The sequence below is a fragment of the Notolabrus celidotus genome, chromosome 5 (genome assembly GCF_009762535.1).
Source record: "Notolabrus celidotus isolate fNotCel1 chromosome 5, fNotCel1.pri, whole genome shotgun sequence".
NCBI lineage: Eukaryota > Metazoa > Chordata > Actinopteri > Labriformes > Labridae > Notolabrus > Notolabrus celidotus.
In genome coordinates this window covers 28,310,220-28,328,505 of record NC_048276.1, presented here as the reverse complement: position 1 = coordinate 28,328,505, position 18,286 = coordinate 28,310,220, and the positions used below count along the sequence as shown (strand labels likewise).

At 40.8% G+C, this 18,286-nt stretch overlaps 1 protein-coding gene across 2 annotated transcripts in view; it reads right to left on the bottom strand.

Annotated features, from left to right (window-relative positions):
* Positions 1-12,290: 12,290 nt before the first annotated feature.
* Positions 12,291-18,286, bottom strand: part of LOC117812973 (stromal interaction molecule 1-like) — a 30,150-nt gene continuing 24,154 nt past the window's right edge. For both annotated transcript variants that reach the window (XM_034683987.1, XM_034683986.1), the window contains 2 exons: positions 16,442-16,505; positions 12,291-14,689 (listed from right to left, as the gene is read on the bottom strand). In XM_034683987.1, the coding sequence (XP_034539878.1) occupies positions 14,269-14,689; positions 16,442-16,505 (485 nt within the window). In that variant the 3' untranslated portion in view covers positions 12,291-14,268. The remainder of the gene's footprint in view (positions 14,690-16,441; positions 16,506-18,286) is intronic.

The window sequence follows — 18,286 nt, the reverse complement described above, 5'->3', positions numbered from 1 at the left end:
AAACAGCTGATATATTTTCTCCCCTACTTATCAATAAAAAACACAAATTCTCGTTTATTGATCCAAGACAGTCGATAAAAGGCAACAGGTTGCTTGTTGAGTTCAAATGTTTCAGCTGCACCGAGGACAGCACACAGCACTCTACTGCATTGATTAATGAATGGTTCAGCACCAACGCTGATGGACAGAGACAGGCAGGTGCATTGTCCAGTACTGTCTTTCTCAGGAATAACGTAAACATAAAATAGACACAGCTGTCTACAACACAGTAAAGTGTATTTAAACATAAAATAGACACAGCTGTCTACAACACAGTAAAGTGTATTTAAACATGAAATAGACACAGCTGTTTAAACGCAATTTCAGGTAGTCTACAATACCTCAGGAGATGACACATAGGCTCCAAGATCCGTTAAACACGTCAGTTAAACATCAGTGTTAGGATCTGTCTACTTGTTCTTATTGAGAAACATAAGCATGTGTAAGTGGTCAGGTGTCAGCCGGGAGTGCAACCCAGTCATAATCAGTCCGGCAGCAGAGAAAATAAGCGCTCGTGGAGACTTGTCACTCAGCCGCAGCCCCCAGCTGAGAGTCTCCGCTGTGCGCAACACCTGTAGTCAGCTGATTGACATCGAAACATGCTTTAAACATAAAACACCTCCCTGATAGTGGAACGAAATATAAGATCACATGATGTTTGTTCCGCGTGATATAAAATACAAAGAAATATGTGTGTTTGAGTAAGTTTAGCAGTGAACCTTGACGTGGGCATACATTGAGCATGGTTGTGGTTTGCACGCCTAAGCTTAAAGCATTTCATGGGCCCATCTTTAAACATAAGATAAACAAATAATCTTGAATGGTCATGCCATATGCGTTTTCAGTTGTGTTAGTGTGTATATGGATTTCTGGGGAATACTAACTGAAAAACAACTGGAGGTTGCTTTAAATTGAAAATATATGTGTGTGTGAATGTTTTTCAATTACAACATCGACTGTGGACAGGGACAGACACCGGTCCTGTCAAAAAGGTAGCTCAGTAAGGCCCCTGATGAGCGTGGGCCCTGGGGTGGCCGCACCCTCTGCCCCCGTGGTCGCTCCGCTGGTGATCTAACCCTGATTATAAGCTGAACCCTAACCCTAATCTTAACCCTAACCCTAATTATAACCCTAACCCTAATCTTAACCCTAACCCTATTCATAACCCTAACCCTAATCATAACCCTAACCCTAATCATAACCCTAACCCTAACCCTAACCCTAACCCTAACCCTAATCATAACCCTAACCCTAATCATAACCCTAACCCTAACCCTAACCCTAATCATAACCCTAACCCTAATCATAACCCTAACCCTAACCCTAACCCTAACCCTAATCATAACCCTAACCCTAATCTTAACCCTAACCCTATTCATAACCCTAACCCTAATCATAACCCTAACCCTAATCATAACCCTAACCCTAACCCTAACCCTAACCCTAACCCTAATCATAACCCTAACCCTAATCATAACCCTAACCCTAACCCTAACCCTAACCCTAATCATAACCCTAACCCTAATCATAACCCTAACCCTAATCTTAACCCTAACCCTATTCATAACCCTAACCCTAATCATAACCCTAACCCTAATCATAACCCTAACCCTGATCTTAACCCTAACCCTAATCATTACCCTAACCCTAATCATAACCCTAACCCTAATCTTAACCCTAACCCTAATCATAACCCTAACCCTGATCTTAACCCTAACCCTAACCCTAATCATAACCCTAACTCTAACCATAACCTAATCATAACCCTAACCCTAATCATAACCCTAACCCTAATCATAACCCTAACCCTAATCTTAATCCTAACCCTAACCCTAACCCTAATCTTAACCCTAACCCTAATCATAACCCTAACCTTAACCCTAATCATAACCCTAACCCTAATATTAACCCTAACCCTAATCTTAACCCTAACCCTAATCATAACCCTAACCCTAACCCTAATCTTAACCCTAACCCTAATCATAAACCTAACTGTAATCATAACCCTAACCCTAATCTTAACCCTTACCCTAATCTTAACCTTAACCCTAATCTTAACCCTAACCCTAATCATAAACCTAACCCTGATCTTAACCCTAACCCTAATCATTACCCCAACCCTAATCATAACCATAACCCTAACCCTAACGCTAATCTTAACCCTAACCCTAACCCTAACCCTAACCCTAATCTTAACCCTAACCCTATTCATAACCCTAACTGTAATCATAAGCCTAACCCTAATCCTAACCCTAACCCTAATCTAACCCTAACCCTAACCCTAACCTAATCCTAACCCTAACCCTAATCTTAACCCGGTCCCTAACCCCAACTCCTAACTCTAACCCTAATCATAACCCTAACCCTAATCTTAACCCTAACCCTAATCATAACCCTAACCCTGATCTTAACCCTAACCCTAACCCTAATCATAACCCTAACTCTAACCATAACCTAATCATAACCCTAACCCTAATCATAACCCTAACCCTAATCATAACCCTAACCCTAATCTTAATCCTAACCCTAACCCTAACCCTAATCTTAACCCTAACCCTAATCATAACCCTAACCTTAACCCTAATCATAACCCTAACCCTAATATTAACCCTAACCCTAATCTTAACCCTAACCCTAATCATAACCCTAACCCTAACCCTAATCTTAACCCTAACCCTAATCATAAACCTAACTGTAATCATAACCCTAACCCTAATCTTAACCCTTACCCTAATCTTAACCTTAACCCTAATCTTAACCCTAACCCTAATCATAAACCTAACCCTGATCTTAACCCTAACCCTAATCATTACCCCAACCCTAATCATAACCATAACCCTAACCCTAACGCTAATCTTAACCCTAACCCTAACCCTAACCCTAACCCTAATCTTAACCCTAACCCTATTCATAACCCTAACTGTAATCATAAGCCTAACCCTAATCCTAACCCTAACCCTAATCTTAACCCTAACCCTAACCCTAACCCTAATCCTAACCCTAACCCTAATCTTAACCCTAACCCTAACCCTAACACTAATCTTAACCCTAATCTTAACCCTAACCCTAACTCTAACCCTAATCTTAACCCTAACCCTAATCATAACCCTAACCGTAATCATAACCATAACCCTAATCTTAACCCTAACCCTAATCTTAACCCTAATCATAACCCTAACCCTAATCTTAACCCTAATCTTAACCCTAATCTTAACCCTAACCCTAACCCTAACCCTTACCCTAACCCTAACCCTAACCCTAACCTTTCCTAACCCTAACCCTAACCCTAACCTTTCCTAACCCTAACCCTAACCCTAACCCTTACCCTAACCCTAACCCTAACCCTAACCTTTCCTAACCCTAACCCTAACCCTAACCCTAACCCTAACCTTTCCTAACCCTAACCCTAACCCTAACCCTTACCCTAACCCTAACCCTAACCCTTACCCTAACCCTAACCCTAACCTTTCCTACCCTAACCTTTCCTCCTAACCCTAACCCTAACCCTAACCCTTACCCTAACCCTAACCCTAACCCTAACCTTTCCTAACCCTAACCCTAACCCTAACCTTTCCTAACCTAACCCTAACCCTAACCCTTACCCTAACCCTAACCCTAACCCGGGTCCCTAACCCCAACTCCTAACTCTAACCCTAATCTTAACCCTAACCCTAATCATAACCCTAACCGTAATCATAACCATAACCCTAATCTTAACCCTAACCCTAATCTTAACCCTAATCATAACCCTAACCCTAATCTTAACCCTAATCTTAACCCTAATCTTAACCCTAACTCTAACCCTAATCTTAACCCTAACCCTATTCATAACCCTAACTGTAATCATAACCCTAACCCTAACCCTAATCTTTACCCTAACCCTAACCCTAACCCTAATCTTAACCCTAACCCTAACCCTAACCCTAATCCTAACCCTAAACCTAATCTTAACCCTAATCTTAACCCTAACCCTAACTCTAACCCTAATCTTAACCCTAACCCTAATCATAACCCTAACCCTTATCATAACCCTAACCCTAATCATAACCCTAACCCTAATCATAACCCTAACCCTAATCATAACCCTAACCCTAATCATAACCCTAACCCTAATCTTCACTCTAACCCTAATCATAACCCTAACCCTAAATCTTAACCCTAACCCTATTCATAACCCTAACCCTAATCATAACCCTAACCCTAACCTTAATCTTAACCCTAACCCTAACCCTAATAATAACTCTAACCCTAATCATAACCCTAACCCTAACCCTAATCTTAACCCTAACCCTAACCCTAATCATAACCCTAACCCTAATCATAACCCTAACCCTAATTATAACCCCAACCCTAACCCCAACCCTAATCTTAACCCTAATCCCAACCCTAATCTTAACCCTAACCCTAATCATAACCCTAACCCTAATCTTAACCCCAACCCTAATCATAACCCTACCCTAATCATAACCCTAACTCTAACCCTAACCCGAACCCTAATCTTAACCCTAACCCTTATCATAACCCTAACCCTAATCATAACCCTAACCCCAATAATAACCCTAATCTTAACCCTAACCCCAATCTTAACACTAACCCTAATCATAACCCTAACCCTAATCATAACCCTAACTCTAACCGTAACCCTAATCTTAACCCTAACCCTAATCATAACCCTAACCCTGATTTTAACCCTAATCCTAATCATAACCCTAACCCTAATCTTAACCCTAACCCTAATCATAACCCTAACCCTGATCTTAACCCTAATCCTAATCAGAACCCTAACCCTAATCTTAACCCTAACCCTAATCTTAACCCTAACCCTAATCATAACCCTAACCCTGATCTTAACCCTAACCCTAATCTTAACCCTAATCCTAATCATAACCCTAACCCTGATCTTAACCCTAACCCTAATCTTAACCCTAACCCTAATCATAACCCTAACCCTGATTTTAACTCTAATCCTAATCAGAACCCTAACCCTAATCTTAACCCTAACCCTAATCTTAACCCTAACCCTAATCATAACCCTAACCCTGATCTTAACCCTAACCCTAATCTTAACCCTAACCCTAATCATAACCCTAACCCTGATCTTAACCCTAAACCTATTCATAACCCTAACCCTAATCTTAACCCTAACCCTAATCTTAACCCTAACCCTAATCTTAACCCTAACCCTAATCATAACCCTAACCCTAATCTTAACCCTAACCCTAATCATAACCTAACCCTAATCTTAACCCTAACCCTATTCATAACCCTAACCCTAATCATAACCCTAACCCTAACCTTAATCTTAACCCTAACCCTAATCATAACTGTAACCCTAATCATAACCCTAATCTTAACCCGAACCCTAATCATAACCCTAACCCTAATCTTAACCCTAACCCTAATCATAACCCTAACCCTAATCTTAACCCTAACCCTAATCTTAACCCTAACCCTAACCCTAATCATAACCCTAACCCTAATCATAACCCTAACCCTAATCTTAACCCTAACCCTAATCTTAACCCTAACCCTAACCCTAATCATAACCCTAACCCTAATCATAACCCTAACCCTAATCTTCACCCTAACCCTAATCATAACCCTAACCCTAACCTTAATCTTAACCCTAACCCTAATCATAACTCTAACCCTAATCATAACCCTAACCCTAACCCTAATCTTAACCCTAACCCTAACCCTAATCATAACCCTAACCCTAATCTTAACCCTAACCCTAATCATAACCCTAACCCTAATTATAACCCCAACCCTAACCCCAACCCTAATCTTAACCCTAATCCCAACCCTAATCTTAACCCTAACCCTAATCATAACCCTAACCCTAATCTTAACCCCAACCCTAATCATAACCCTACCCTAATCATAACCCTAACTCTAACCATAACCCGAACCCAAATCTTAACCCTAACCCTTATCGTAACCCTAACCCTAATCATAACCCTAACCCTAATCATAACCCTAACCCTAACCCTAACCCCAATAATAACCTAATCTTAACCCTAACCCCAATCTTAACACTAACCCTAATCATAACCCTAATCATAACCCTAACTCTAACCGTAACCCTAATCTTAACCCTAACCCTATTCATAACCCTAACCCTAATCATAACCCTAACCCTGATCTTAACCCTAATCCTAATCATAACCCTAACCCTAATCTTAACCCTAACCCTAATCATAACCCTAACCCTGATCTTAACCCTAATCCTAATCAGAACCCTAACCCTAATCTTAACCCTAACCCTAATCTTAACCCTAACCCTAATCATAACCCTAACCCTTATCTTAACCCTAATCCTAATCAGAACCCTAACCCTAATCTTAACCCTAACCCTGATCTTAACCCTAACCCTATTCATAACCCTAACCCTAACCCTAATCATAACACTAACCCTAATCTTAACCCTAACCCTATTCATAACCCTAACCCTAACCCTAATCATAACCCTAACCCTAATCATAACCCTAACCCTAATCATAACCCTAACCCCAATAATAACCCTAATCTTAACCCAACCCCCAATCTTAACACTAACCCTAATCATAACCCTAACCCTAACCCTAACCCTAATCATAACCCTAACCCTGATCTTAACCCTAACCTTATTCATAACCCTAACCCTAATCATAACCCTAACCCTGATCTTAACCCTAATCCTAATCCTAACCCTAACCCTAATCTTAACCCTAACCCTCTTCATAACCCTAACCCTAACCCTAATCTTAACCCTAACCCTAATCTTAACCCTAACCCTAATCATAACCCTAACCCAGATCTTAACCCTAACCCTAATCTTAACCCTAACCCTATTCATAACCCTAACCCTAACCCTAATCTTAACCCTAACCCTATTCATAACCCTAACCCTAACCCTAATCATAACCCTAACCCTAATCATAACCCTAACCCTAATCATAACCCTAACCCCAATAATAACCCTAATCATAACCCTAACCCCAGTAATAACCCTAATCATAACCCTAACCCTAATCATAACCCTAACTCTAACCGTAACCCTAATCTTAACCCTAACCCTATTCATAACCCTAACCCTAATCATAACCCTAACCCTGATCTTAACCCTAACCCTAATCATAACCCTAACCCTGATCTTAACCCTAATCCTAATCATAACCCTAACCCTAATCTTAACCCTAACCCTAATCATAACCCTTACCCTGATCTTAACCCTAACCCTATTCATAACCCTAACCCTAATCATAACCCTAACCCTGATCTTAACCCTAATCCTAATCATAACCCTAACCCTAATCTTAACCCTAACCCTCTTCATAACCCTAACCCTAATCATAACCCTAACCCTGATCTTAACCCTAATCCTAATCATAACCCTAACCCTAATCTTAACCCTAACCCTCTTCATAACCCTAACCCTAATCTTAACCCTAACCCTAATCATAACCCTAACCCTAACCCTGATCTTAACCCTAATCCTAATCATAACCCTAACCCTAATCTTAACCCTAACCCTAATCATAACCCTTACCCTGATCTTAACCCTAACCCTATTCATAACCCTAACCCTAATCATAACCCTAACCCTGATCTTAACCCTAATCCTAATCATAACCCTAACCCTAATCTTAACCCTAACCCTCTTCATAACCCTAACCCTAACCCTAATCTTAACCCTAACCCTAATCATAACCCTAACCCTAATCTTAACCCTAATCCTAATCAGAACCCTAACCCTAATCTTAACCCTAATCCTATTCATAACCCTAACCCTAACCCTAATCATAACACTAACCCTAATCTTAACCCTAACCCTAATCTTAACCCTAACCCTATTCATAACCCTAACCCTATTCATAACCCTAACCCTATTCATAACCCTAACCCTAACCCTAATCATAACACTAACCCTAATCTTAACCCTAACCCTAATCTTAACCCTAACCCTATTCATAACCCTAACCCTAATCTTAACCCTAACCCTAATCTCAACCCTAACCCTAACCCTAATCATAACCCTGATCATAACCCTAACATTAACCCTAACCCTAATCATAACCTGAACCCTAACCCTGACAGGAACCCTAACCCTACCCCACAATATGACATGACACGATGCGATTTGATCTGCACGAAACAGTGTAAACAAGAGCAAAAGATTGGAAGATAAGAATATCATGACACTACTGCACAACCCCCACTACTTCGAGAAACATTTTAAAACTTTGGTCAAGGTGGATGTCAACACTTTACACTTACTGAAGACCAAACTGCTCATATAAAGACTGGTGGAGGTTTTCATTCCTCCCCACAACCTTCATGGCAGCCTCAGCTAAATAAGCAAGCTTAGATTTTAACTGAACAGAGACTTTGTATGTATCCCAATGAAGTGGTCACAACTCGATTCCCAGCTTGTTGTATGTGGACTGAGCATGTCTGGTACACATGGATGTAGTCAGGGTGAAGCCTCCACCTGAAAAAGGTATGTAGATTTATGCATCAACTGATAAGGATTATTATTTCCTAAAACAAGTTTCAAGTGTACGGGAGGATTTTCTTAGAGAATCTGAGTTAAGCACACAAGGATGGATGAAGTTTAAAGTAAGAGGAAGGCCATTAATGAAGAACGAGGGGATGACCGTCAACAGCAGAAGAATACACTTTGTTTGGTTGAAAAAAGTTTTATTTCGTATGACCTTTAACACACGGCTAGTTGGTGGTCTCACTCATGTCTCAGATGATGAGCTGAATGTGATGGAGAGGAGCCTGCAGCCCGTCAATGCTTTCTGCAATCGAAAGGGAAGTTGAGCCACTTGGGTGGAGAGAATTTCGTCTTTCATTTCTGCTTTTGTGTTTCTTCACTTCTGAGTTTTCACCACCTTTATTCTGATTACATAAGGAGAGAGTCAGAAACATACAATGGAGTCGAAGTTGAAGGTAGAGGCATAAAGAAACACACCACAACAAAAAACGAATGATTACTGAAGGAGGTTTCGAATGAGTGATTATTGTGTCGTCTTCCAAGAAGCACTCTGGGATGCAAAGTAGTTTTGTAAGGTTCATAGTCATAACCAGACAGAAACATCTGCTCTTACGAAATGAATGTGATCTCCTCTTCTTTCAGGTGTATCTCAGATTATCTTCTTACCAATCAGAGTTGGTGGTTTAGAGCAGGATGTAGGCGGAGGAGTGAAACAGACAGGAAGAAGGGAGGAAACCTTATAAGGTCAAATTTTTGAGACTAGAGACACATTACACAATTTTACAGCTTCTGTCTGTTACTCAGAAAAACATTGAAAACAAGGAGATCTGAGACATTTGTCAAATTGAACCCCAATCCAGGGTTTATCTGTTGGACTCCGGACTTGCCGACTCGTCAGTTATTAATCTGTTGGGTTGACATAAAAGAAAGACAACAAATACTGACTCATTACTCTACCTGGAACTTTACCTGTGGACCTGAGATGACTTGTTTTCCTATTAAAGAATAAAATGTTATCTAAACTTGGGAGAGTCTATATTGATTTGATCAAGCACTGAAACAATTTAACTTGTTGGTCTTGACTTGGGACTTGACTCAGGACTTTTGCGGGACTCTGGAATCAACTTGGGGACAGGGGGTCTTTATTGCCTTGGGATTTTAGGGCTCTGCTTTGGGACTTGTTGTTCTTGACTTGGGACATCACTGGTCTTGACTCTGGACTTGATTTTTGGGACTTGTAGGTCTTTTCCTGGGACTAGTTTCAAATCCTGTTGGCTTTGACTCGAGACTTAGCTCAAGAGTTTTTGATTGGGACTGCAATTGGACTAGAGACTGGACTTAACTTTCCTGTTCTGTATTCAGACTAGACAAGTGTAAGTTTGAATCCTAACTAGATTTGACCCATAGACTATATAAATAATGGACGTAGTATCCGTGACGTCACCCCTCTGTTCCTGAGCGCTGTTTAGAAGCCAATCGACGGCGGCAGCCATATTGGAAATGCAGAACTCAACCAGGCAGAGTGTGACATAAAGGGGTGGAGTTTGAGCCTCTTAGCCAACAGCTATGTGTTCCCGACTGGGAGTCAAGTCAGTCATGTCCTTATTTGGTCAAAAACTCGTAATCTTAATATCTTCTGAACCGTTGCGTAAGAAAAAAAATCCCCCCCGTACAGTGTGTGCCGATAGAGAAATTAGCTACGTAGAGCCAAGACGTTTTTTTGTACCAAGCTGTAAACATGTTTATTAATGCTGCAAAGATCGTCTTTTTCCCATTCATGTCTATGTGGTTTCCGGTGTTTCTGCAGCCAGCCTCAAGTGGATTCTCGATGAATTGCAGTTTATAACACTTCTGCATGGACTTCATTGTTTTAGACCGGAGGTTCCTGCTTCATTTGACCAGAGGGGTATACTGCGAAGTGAGTTCAACATATCCCAGATATCTTGATCCGACTTCTCTGAACCTGACAAAGGAGATCACACTAAATTGCCACACAAAGCTGGTTATCAACATGTTGAGTCAATCCAGAATTACCCTGAACGTGTTCACATGAACGGGGCAGAGAAGGCAACATGTGACCAATCACAGACACGGACAGTCTGCCGTCAGCACATCCACATATTTTTCAAACACTGCACTGATATAAGAAAAATATGAAGAAGTTAAACACATAATCCAGATTAAGATCAACACAGATGATTTTAAAACATGAAAGAAGAACTGAGAGTTTAACAGTTTGAATAAGCAACAGACGTCTCATTTCTCATCATTTAGTGCAGATAGATCTGACTATAGTAACTCTGTTTATTCCCTGACAGTGACCTCTCTCTCTGATTGAATCTTGTGACGGGTTTTATACGTAATATTTCAGCTGCAGATGGTCTCAAACTGGGCACAGTGGAGAAATAAAAATGAAAACATGATTCAGAGATAAGCACAAGCAGTTTTATATTTAATACAGTTGTCCTACAACAACTTAATCTGACTAAAATAATTTAGACTCTGTTTAAGGATGATGTCAGGAGAGATAATCAATAACTGTCATCAGTATTTTAAATATAACATCATACAGGTAGGCAAAGTGTACCCTCCTTCTCTCCCCTTCCCCTCTCGATCAGCTCACAGAGCTCTGTGATGGAGCGAGCTGATTGGTCAGTGGGCGGAGTTTTCCACAAAAACTGATCTCTGATCCTAAACATAACCTGCCCCGGAGCAGGTTAGGAGTTCAGCATGAGTAACCATGGTTATTTACCCAGGTAAGCCGGGAACCACCTTCGTAGTGCTGAAAATCCAGAGTTAACCCTGAAGTTACCTCGAAAACCGCAAATCCAGCTTCGCAGTATACCCCTCAGGACTTAACAGGTATCGACTTGGGATTTGATTTGGGAGCTGTTATATTTGTGTGTGTGTGTATGTATATATACCCAAATATGCATTGAGAATCACTCTTAGGTCTTCAAGTGCAATTTCTTTTAGTACAGTCACAGCCAGGTTTATTTATTTTTGTCATAAACATTCTGTTATTTGTTGACTTTGATACCAACAATGTTGAGAACTGAGTATTGAAACTGTAGAATTAAGCTTTGCTACTTTTTCTTGTAAACAATAAACAGAAAAATATAATTTGTATTTGTTTATGTCTGTTTAATGCTTGAAACACAAAAAATATTTTTCCACAAATATTATATATATACTATTTGATCAAAATCACCAGTTCACACATTCTGAGAAAAAATCCTTTTACTTTCTAGATGTTTCTGGATTTTTTTTTTATTAGTAACTTTGATTCAATAATTAAGTTACTTCTGTAATTTTCTTTCAAACCAACTGAGGTTGTCAAATCACCGCTTTAAGGTGTCAAACTATCAGTAGTTTAAGAAAGCTGAATTTTGACCCTGAAATAACGACATGTTGCTTCTCTTCAGCCTGTTGTTGTTTCTCAGCAGCTCTATGCTGCCACCTATTGGTCGAACATCAGCTCCTACCTGGCAGATAACTGAGCAGCTGAGGGGTCAGTGAATGCACTGTCTGCAGTTATAGTGATAGACTGACTTCTCACTGAAAGTTTCAGTATGCGTGACTATCTCAATGTTTAATCTTTTTTTTTTATAAAAAAGATTAAGTTTATTATCATTAGCACGGAAACTGACGGGAGAGATCTGAATATACCCGTGACATTTTTAGACAGAGGAAAGAGCAGAAATGACTGGATATGGTCCCATTACAGGGCATGATCCATTCAACCAAGAACCACCAAAAGGAAGTGAAATAATCTTCAATAGTTTATTTATTTCTGCTTTCATATTCATAAATAAAAACACGTTGGATTATCTTCCTGCTGCAAAAAAAAGCATCTCTGTCACGTCTTTCTGATGCTCACAAAGACATTGTTTAGTTTACTGGCATCATGTGACAGGAATTCTGGGTAATGGAGTCCTCATACAGCAGCTCTCACCGACAGCTGCTTTCTATTAATAAACACAATGTGACATTTTGTTCAGAGTAAATAGAGTTAACTAGATTTAAATCTGTGTCCTGCTAGACATACTAAAATAGAACACACACACCAGTTGGTTTATTAAAGAGTGTGTGTGTGTGTGTGTGTGTGTGTGTGTGTGTGTGTGTGAGACTCCAAACTGTGCCGATATTTTTTAATAGTCATAGTAAAGTCTTAGATTTCCTGTATAGGTGAGTTCAAACAGTGATAATAAATTGAATGAGCTGACCACAGGAGGAAGATGTTGGCGGTGCAGTGACGTCTTCATGGAGGGAAACTGTTGCATGAGATCTTTCCACACTAGTTTAAACACTGCTAATAAAACACCTAAACGTTACATAACACTGAAAAATGAAAACGTGTTTTCCTGTAAAAACACAAGAAAACTTAAATTATCTTTATGTGAGAAGTGATTTCCTCCTCTTTGGTTCAAAATGACATCATTGCAAGTGTCTTAAACCTGCAGTCTCTCTAAGTCCAGCAGGGGGCGACTCCTCTGATTGTATATCAGTCTGTGAGAAAATGGTCCTCCTCAGCTGATTTATTCCCTCAGTAAACACTAATGAGTTTATGGTCTCAATCTGTAGTTTCAAGTCCTCTTCAACACAGCATGATGATCATTTAGTAAATGATGGTCCCATTTAGATTCACAGAGGGCAGGAAGAGGAGTGAGTCAGACATGGGATAGCAAAGACTGACGTTAACCACTTGGTTGAACTAAACGCCACTTGGAGGAGTCGACTGTTCATTCTTTTAGTCACTACGTTTTCCTTACCAGACATAATTAGCATCTCAAAGTACTATCATCACTACTGTTACTAACTACCTAACTGGTCAGGGAGAAAATATGAATTCCAAGGTCAAAGTCAGAGATCAAAGTCAGACATCAGGGATCAAAGTCAGAGATCAAAGTCAGACATCAGGGATCAAAGTCAGAATTCTGAGATCAGAGGCAGACTTCTGAGATGAAAGTCAGAAGTCAGAGATGAAAGTCAGTATTCTAAGACCAAAATCAGAATTCTGAGATCAAAGTTGTACTTTTGAGCTTAAAGGTCCAATATTAATATTCTTTTCATCTGTTTCAATGCCCCAGTCCTCTTTTAAAAAAGGATTTGAATTAAAAAATAAACACAAATTTGGCCTCTGTGGAGGATATGCAGACTCTCAGTTTATAACCTCATCATCCATGTGTATCCATTTATTTATTATATATTTTTTAAGTGCTACATTCAGGGGTTCTCTTTCTTTATGATTTCTTTATAGTGATCTAAACCTGTGAGGCATTTATTCAAGACATCAAAACAAAGCAGAGTGATTTATCAGGATGGGTTTCTTCCTTCCTTCTCTGGACCTTAAGAAAGAAGATGATCTGAAGGCTTTGTTTGGAGAAATTTACCATGCATTATACAGCATATTCAAATGAAAAAATGAAGGAAGACGGGTTCATGAGTCCAATATTTACTACCTACTTAGTACACTTTACAGTCCACAGTCCTCCAATCACACTTCTTCTTCTCGTAGTTGAATCAGTTGTTGTTGAGACAGAAGTCTTATTTTCTGTCTGGTCTGGTCTGAATCAGACCTTTCCTCAGTGAAGGAGCAGTGAGGATCCAGAGGTTTGACGGACAGATGAATACAAAAAGACGAATAAAGGTTCTCCTTGTGAGTGAATGTCTGGTTTGTTGATGTTATTACGGATTCATGAGTCCAAACGGGAGTCTCCAGCAGGTGAAGCAGGTTTGAGGTCTGTTCAGTGGCGTCCCTGCTTCTTCTTAAAGATCTTATTAAAAGCATTTCTCCTCCGGCTGCTGGACGACTCACTCTCCTCCCCCCCGTCCTCCTCCACAGGACTCCTCCTGGTCGGAAGCTGGAGGCCCGTCCCCCGACTGCTGCCTGATGAGCTAGATGAGGTGATGACAGGGCTGTCGATGGTGTTGGGTGTGATGCAGAGGGAGCGGGTGGAGCAGGAGGACGTTAGGTTGGCAGCAGAGCCCCCCCGAAGCTCCCCCAGACTGGAGCTCTTCTCCAGGCCCCCTCCTCCTCCAGAGCCCTGACTCTGCAGGGGGTGGAGCCTAGAGGAAAGAAGGAAGGGTTTGGAGCTGTAGAGACTCCGAGACTCCTCATAAGAAAGAGGGAGGGCAGAGTCAGAGTCTGCGTGGTTCAGGATGTCCCTGAAAGTAAGAGAGGGAGGAAGTGAAAACAACAGATAACGCTGCACATACATCATTAAAGTATACATGACTTTATGTTAAGACTGTGTGAAAACGATGGACACAACCGCTTCCAAAAAAGTGAAGCCAAAGCATTCAGAGCTCCCTCTACTGACTGTCCGCAGTAGAGTTGATAAAGCCTTCCTCAATGTTAACAGATGGGACATGAGTCAAACTCTAAAATTCAAACACAGGTCAAATAAATGTTTGTCAAACATGGTTTCTGTCATTATAGTTAGTTCTTATCATGCTGATTTATGTCAGTGTTCATGTTTGTGACTAGTTTACTTTGAATTAGTTATTTGATGCTACAAAGGGGGGATGTAGTAGGATCAGTTTAGATCTTACTCTTCTTTAGAATGTTGATTTTTTTTCTTGGAATTCTAGGATCTAGTCAGAATTCTGCCTTGGATCTCAGAATTCGGTCTCTGATTCAAGAATTCTGCCTTTGATCTAAGAATTCTGTATTTGATCTTAAAGGAAGAATTCTGAGAAAAAAGGTAGGGCTTAAAAAAAAAACGGGGACCCTCACCCTAATCTTCTGCCTTTTTAAAGCCATGACTTACGGCTGTGTTGACCAATGAGGCTCCTGCAACGCTGTGTGCACCATATCATCAGAGTAGAGGAGGAATGTTGAAACGAAACGTAACAAACACTAACAGAAGAGTCATTGAACTTTCATCACATATCGGCTGAGCTTTAGACATGATTGACTCGACTTGAGCCAACTATGCTTAACTTGACCAAACCTCTCTTGGTTCAGCTGCCTCAGCTTGATCTGGGCTTAACTGGAACTGGTTTAACTAAGTTTGATCTGACTTTGATTGTTTTTACTCGACTCAATCTGAAGATGCTCTGCTCAACCCGATTCCTCTGACTACTTTTGACTCAGCTCAGAAGTTGGTTAGTAATGAAAGAACAAGAAAACAAATCTGGATTTGATAGAAGTTAAGGACAGATTAAGTTCAACACAATAGGAGGACAAAGTGATTAATGAGGAACTTAATCTAGAAATAAAACAGAAGGTTATTGTACATTTGGCCTCATCCACAAACATTTCTCCCGTCACTGTTCACAAAAACTGAGAGAGAGAACTAAAACCTGACCACCTAAAATCTGTAAACTAAAGTCAGACTTCTGTTTTAACTTGTTAACTCAGGCTCATTCGTAAAGCTCTTTGGGGATGTAAAACATTGAGGTATCGGATAGTTTGTGAACAGTTCTTAAAGACATCGATCACAGCAAATGTTTGATCAACGAGGCCAACTGATTCAGTTTTCCTGTCGTGTTAGGTCATCAGTAATGTAGAAAGCGTTCATGCAGGAAAGATACCCAAAGCTGCCGGAGCGACAGCGCTGCCTCTGGCTCGCTACAGCGCCCCCTGCAGGCAGGAGGCCAGACGTCACCGCCATAGAGTGGAAGTAAGAAGAGCGGAGAAGCAGAGCAGAAAAATGGGTGGTGCCCTCAGTGCAGGAAGAAGAGTCGGAGTCAGTGGGGGGAGGACAGAACGAGAGGACAGGGGGGTGGAGAGGAGAGGTGGGGCCGATGGAGGGGTGAGACAGGGAGGAGGATAGGGAAGGGGAGGGCAGAGGAAGGAACTCCAGCTGGCCAATGGAGCGGCTGCGATTCTGCCGGGGTTGGCCACTGGGGGGGCGGGATGATGTGATCAGGCCACACCCTTCCTGTTTAGGTAAATCCTGCCCTTCAACCAACCTCTGAGAGCCAAACATCGCAGCGGGGTCTCCTATCCTCTGTCGCAGGGGTATCAGACTCTGAGCTGCAGGAGAGACGAGAGGGAGGAGTTAAACTGAGTCGCTTCACTTTGAAAAGGAGAAAAACAGGAAGATTCAAATACAGATGACAGTGAGGGAGGGAGTGAAGAGGAAGACAAGTTTAATCATCAACACAAATTCAGATAAAAGCTTCTTTAGCTGCCACATTGTGAAAACAAAGCCCCGCCCTAACTCCGCCCCGGCTTCCTGACTCTAAACGGGACCATCATTTACTAAATGCACATCATGCTGTGTTGAAGAAGACTTGAAACTAGAGATTCAGACCACAAATGTTTACTGAGGGCATAAATCAAACCAAACACAGCGACTGTAAGACCTGTAGGTGGATGTTAGTGAAAGAGGGAGGCGGGTGAACATTGTTAGACTACAGCAGAGTGTTCCTGGACTTCAGATGAGGAGAGGAGGTAGAGACTGCTGGAAAGTAATCAAACAGCTGATCATCTGAGGGAGGAAGGTGGAGGAAGAGGAGGGGGGAGATACACAGGTGAGGAGGCATTCACATGTACACCTGCATGCTTTCACTATCACTGGAGACAGTCTGCACCAACCTGAGGCCTGACTTAGAGGGCTCATAGATCATCTACATCATTGTTGAGGGAATGTGTGGAAAGAGTTTGTGAAAGGTGGTAAAGGTAAGGGCAGACAAAGACATCAGAACGTGTCTGTGGATCAGGTGAGGAGAAATAATGTCAGACTTTTCTTCTCTATTTTGGAGTGTGGTTTATGGAGGAAGTGGTCCGGGATGTGAAGCGTATCAGTAGAGTATAGATGAGGATGAGGGAATAGTGTGATGGGATTCTTCACTGAAAGCGCAAAAGCTAACCTAACAGTCCTGACCCTGTGAAAGTAACAAACAAAAATGATCATGTGAACGCCAACGTCTGGCTGATTCATACCTCTGTTCAAAAGTGTTTTTTTTCCTGACAATGAAGGGATCACACTTCAAAACATTTTGTTTTTCTACCTTTTATATCTGTTAACGCTTTATCACAGGATTTGACTTTTTGTCGAGTCTGCATGAACCTCTAGCTACAGAGCCCCGGAGGTCCCGCAAAGGTGAGCATTTTTATCTTGTATTAAGATGTGCATACAAAACGATAAATTGTTCATGAAACTGTCATGTGCTCTCTGTCTCGCCATGTTTGATGAACCAGACATTAAAGTTAACTTTGGCTGCAACATTCTGTTCATTCTGAAATTAACAGAAGTTTATTAGATCTCTCACAGCCACCTTTGTTGTTTATAACTTCTGCATAAAGATGATTAAATTGTGTGCACAATATTATTCTTCTGTGCATGACAAAATTAACTTATGTGCACAAAATACCATCTGCAAGCGACAAAAAACAAAAGTGTGTGTAAGATCATTAATTTCTCCACACAAGATAACTTCAGGTCCATAAAAATAACTTTTGCAGAGAAGAGAGCTTCAGCACACAAAATAATGAACTTGTGCACACAAGATAATTTACCATTAGATTGTGTGCACAAGATTAAAACATTTTCAGCACAGGATAAAAAATACGCACACACAATGATTTAAATCTCTGCACAAAGAAATAACTTCTGCTCACAAGATATTTAACTTGTTTTGACAAGATAATCTACTTAAGCGCAAAAGACTATTAACTTAAGCGCACAAGATTATAACCTTACGTGTGCAAGATAATTTACTTAAGCGCACAAGACATTTTCTTCATGCAAGAAAATCAACTTGTGCGTATAAGATTATAAATGTCTCCACACAAGATAATATCTTCTGCAC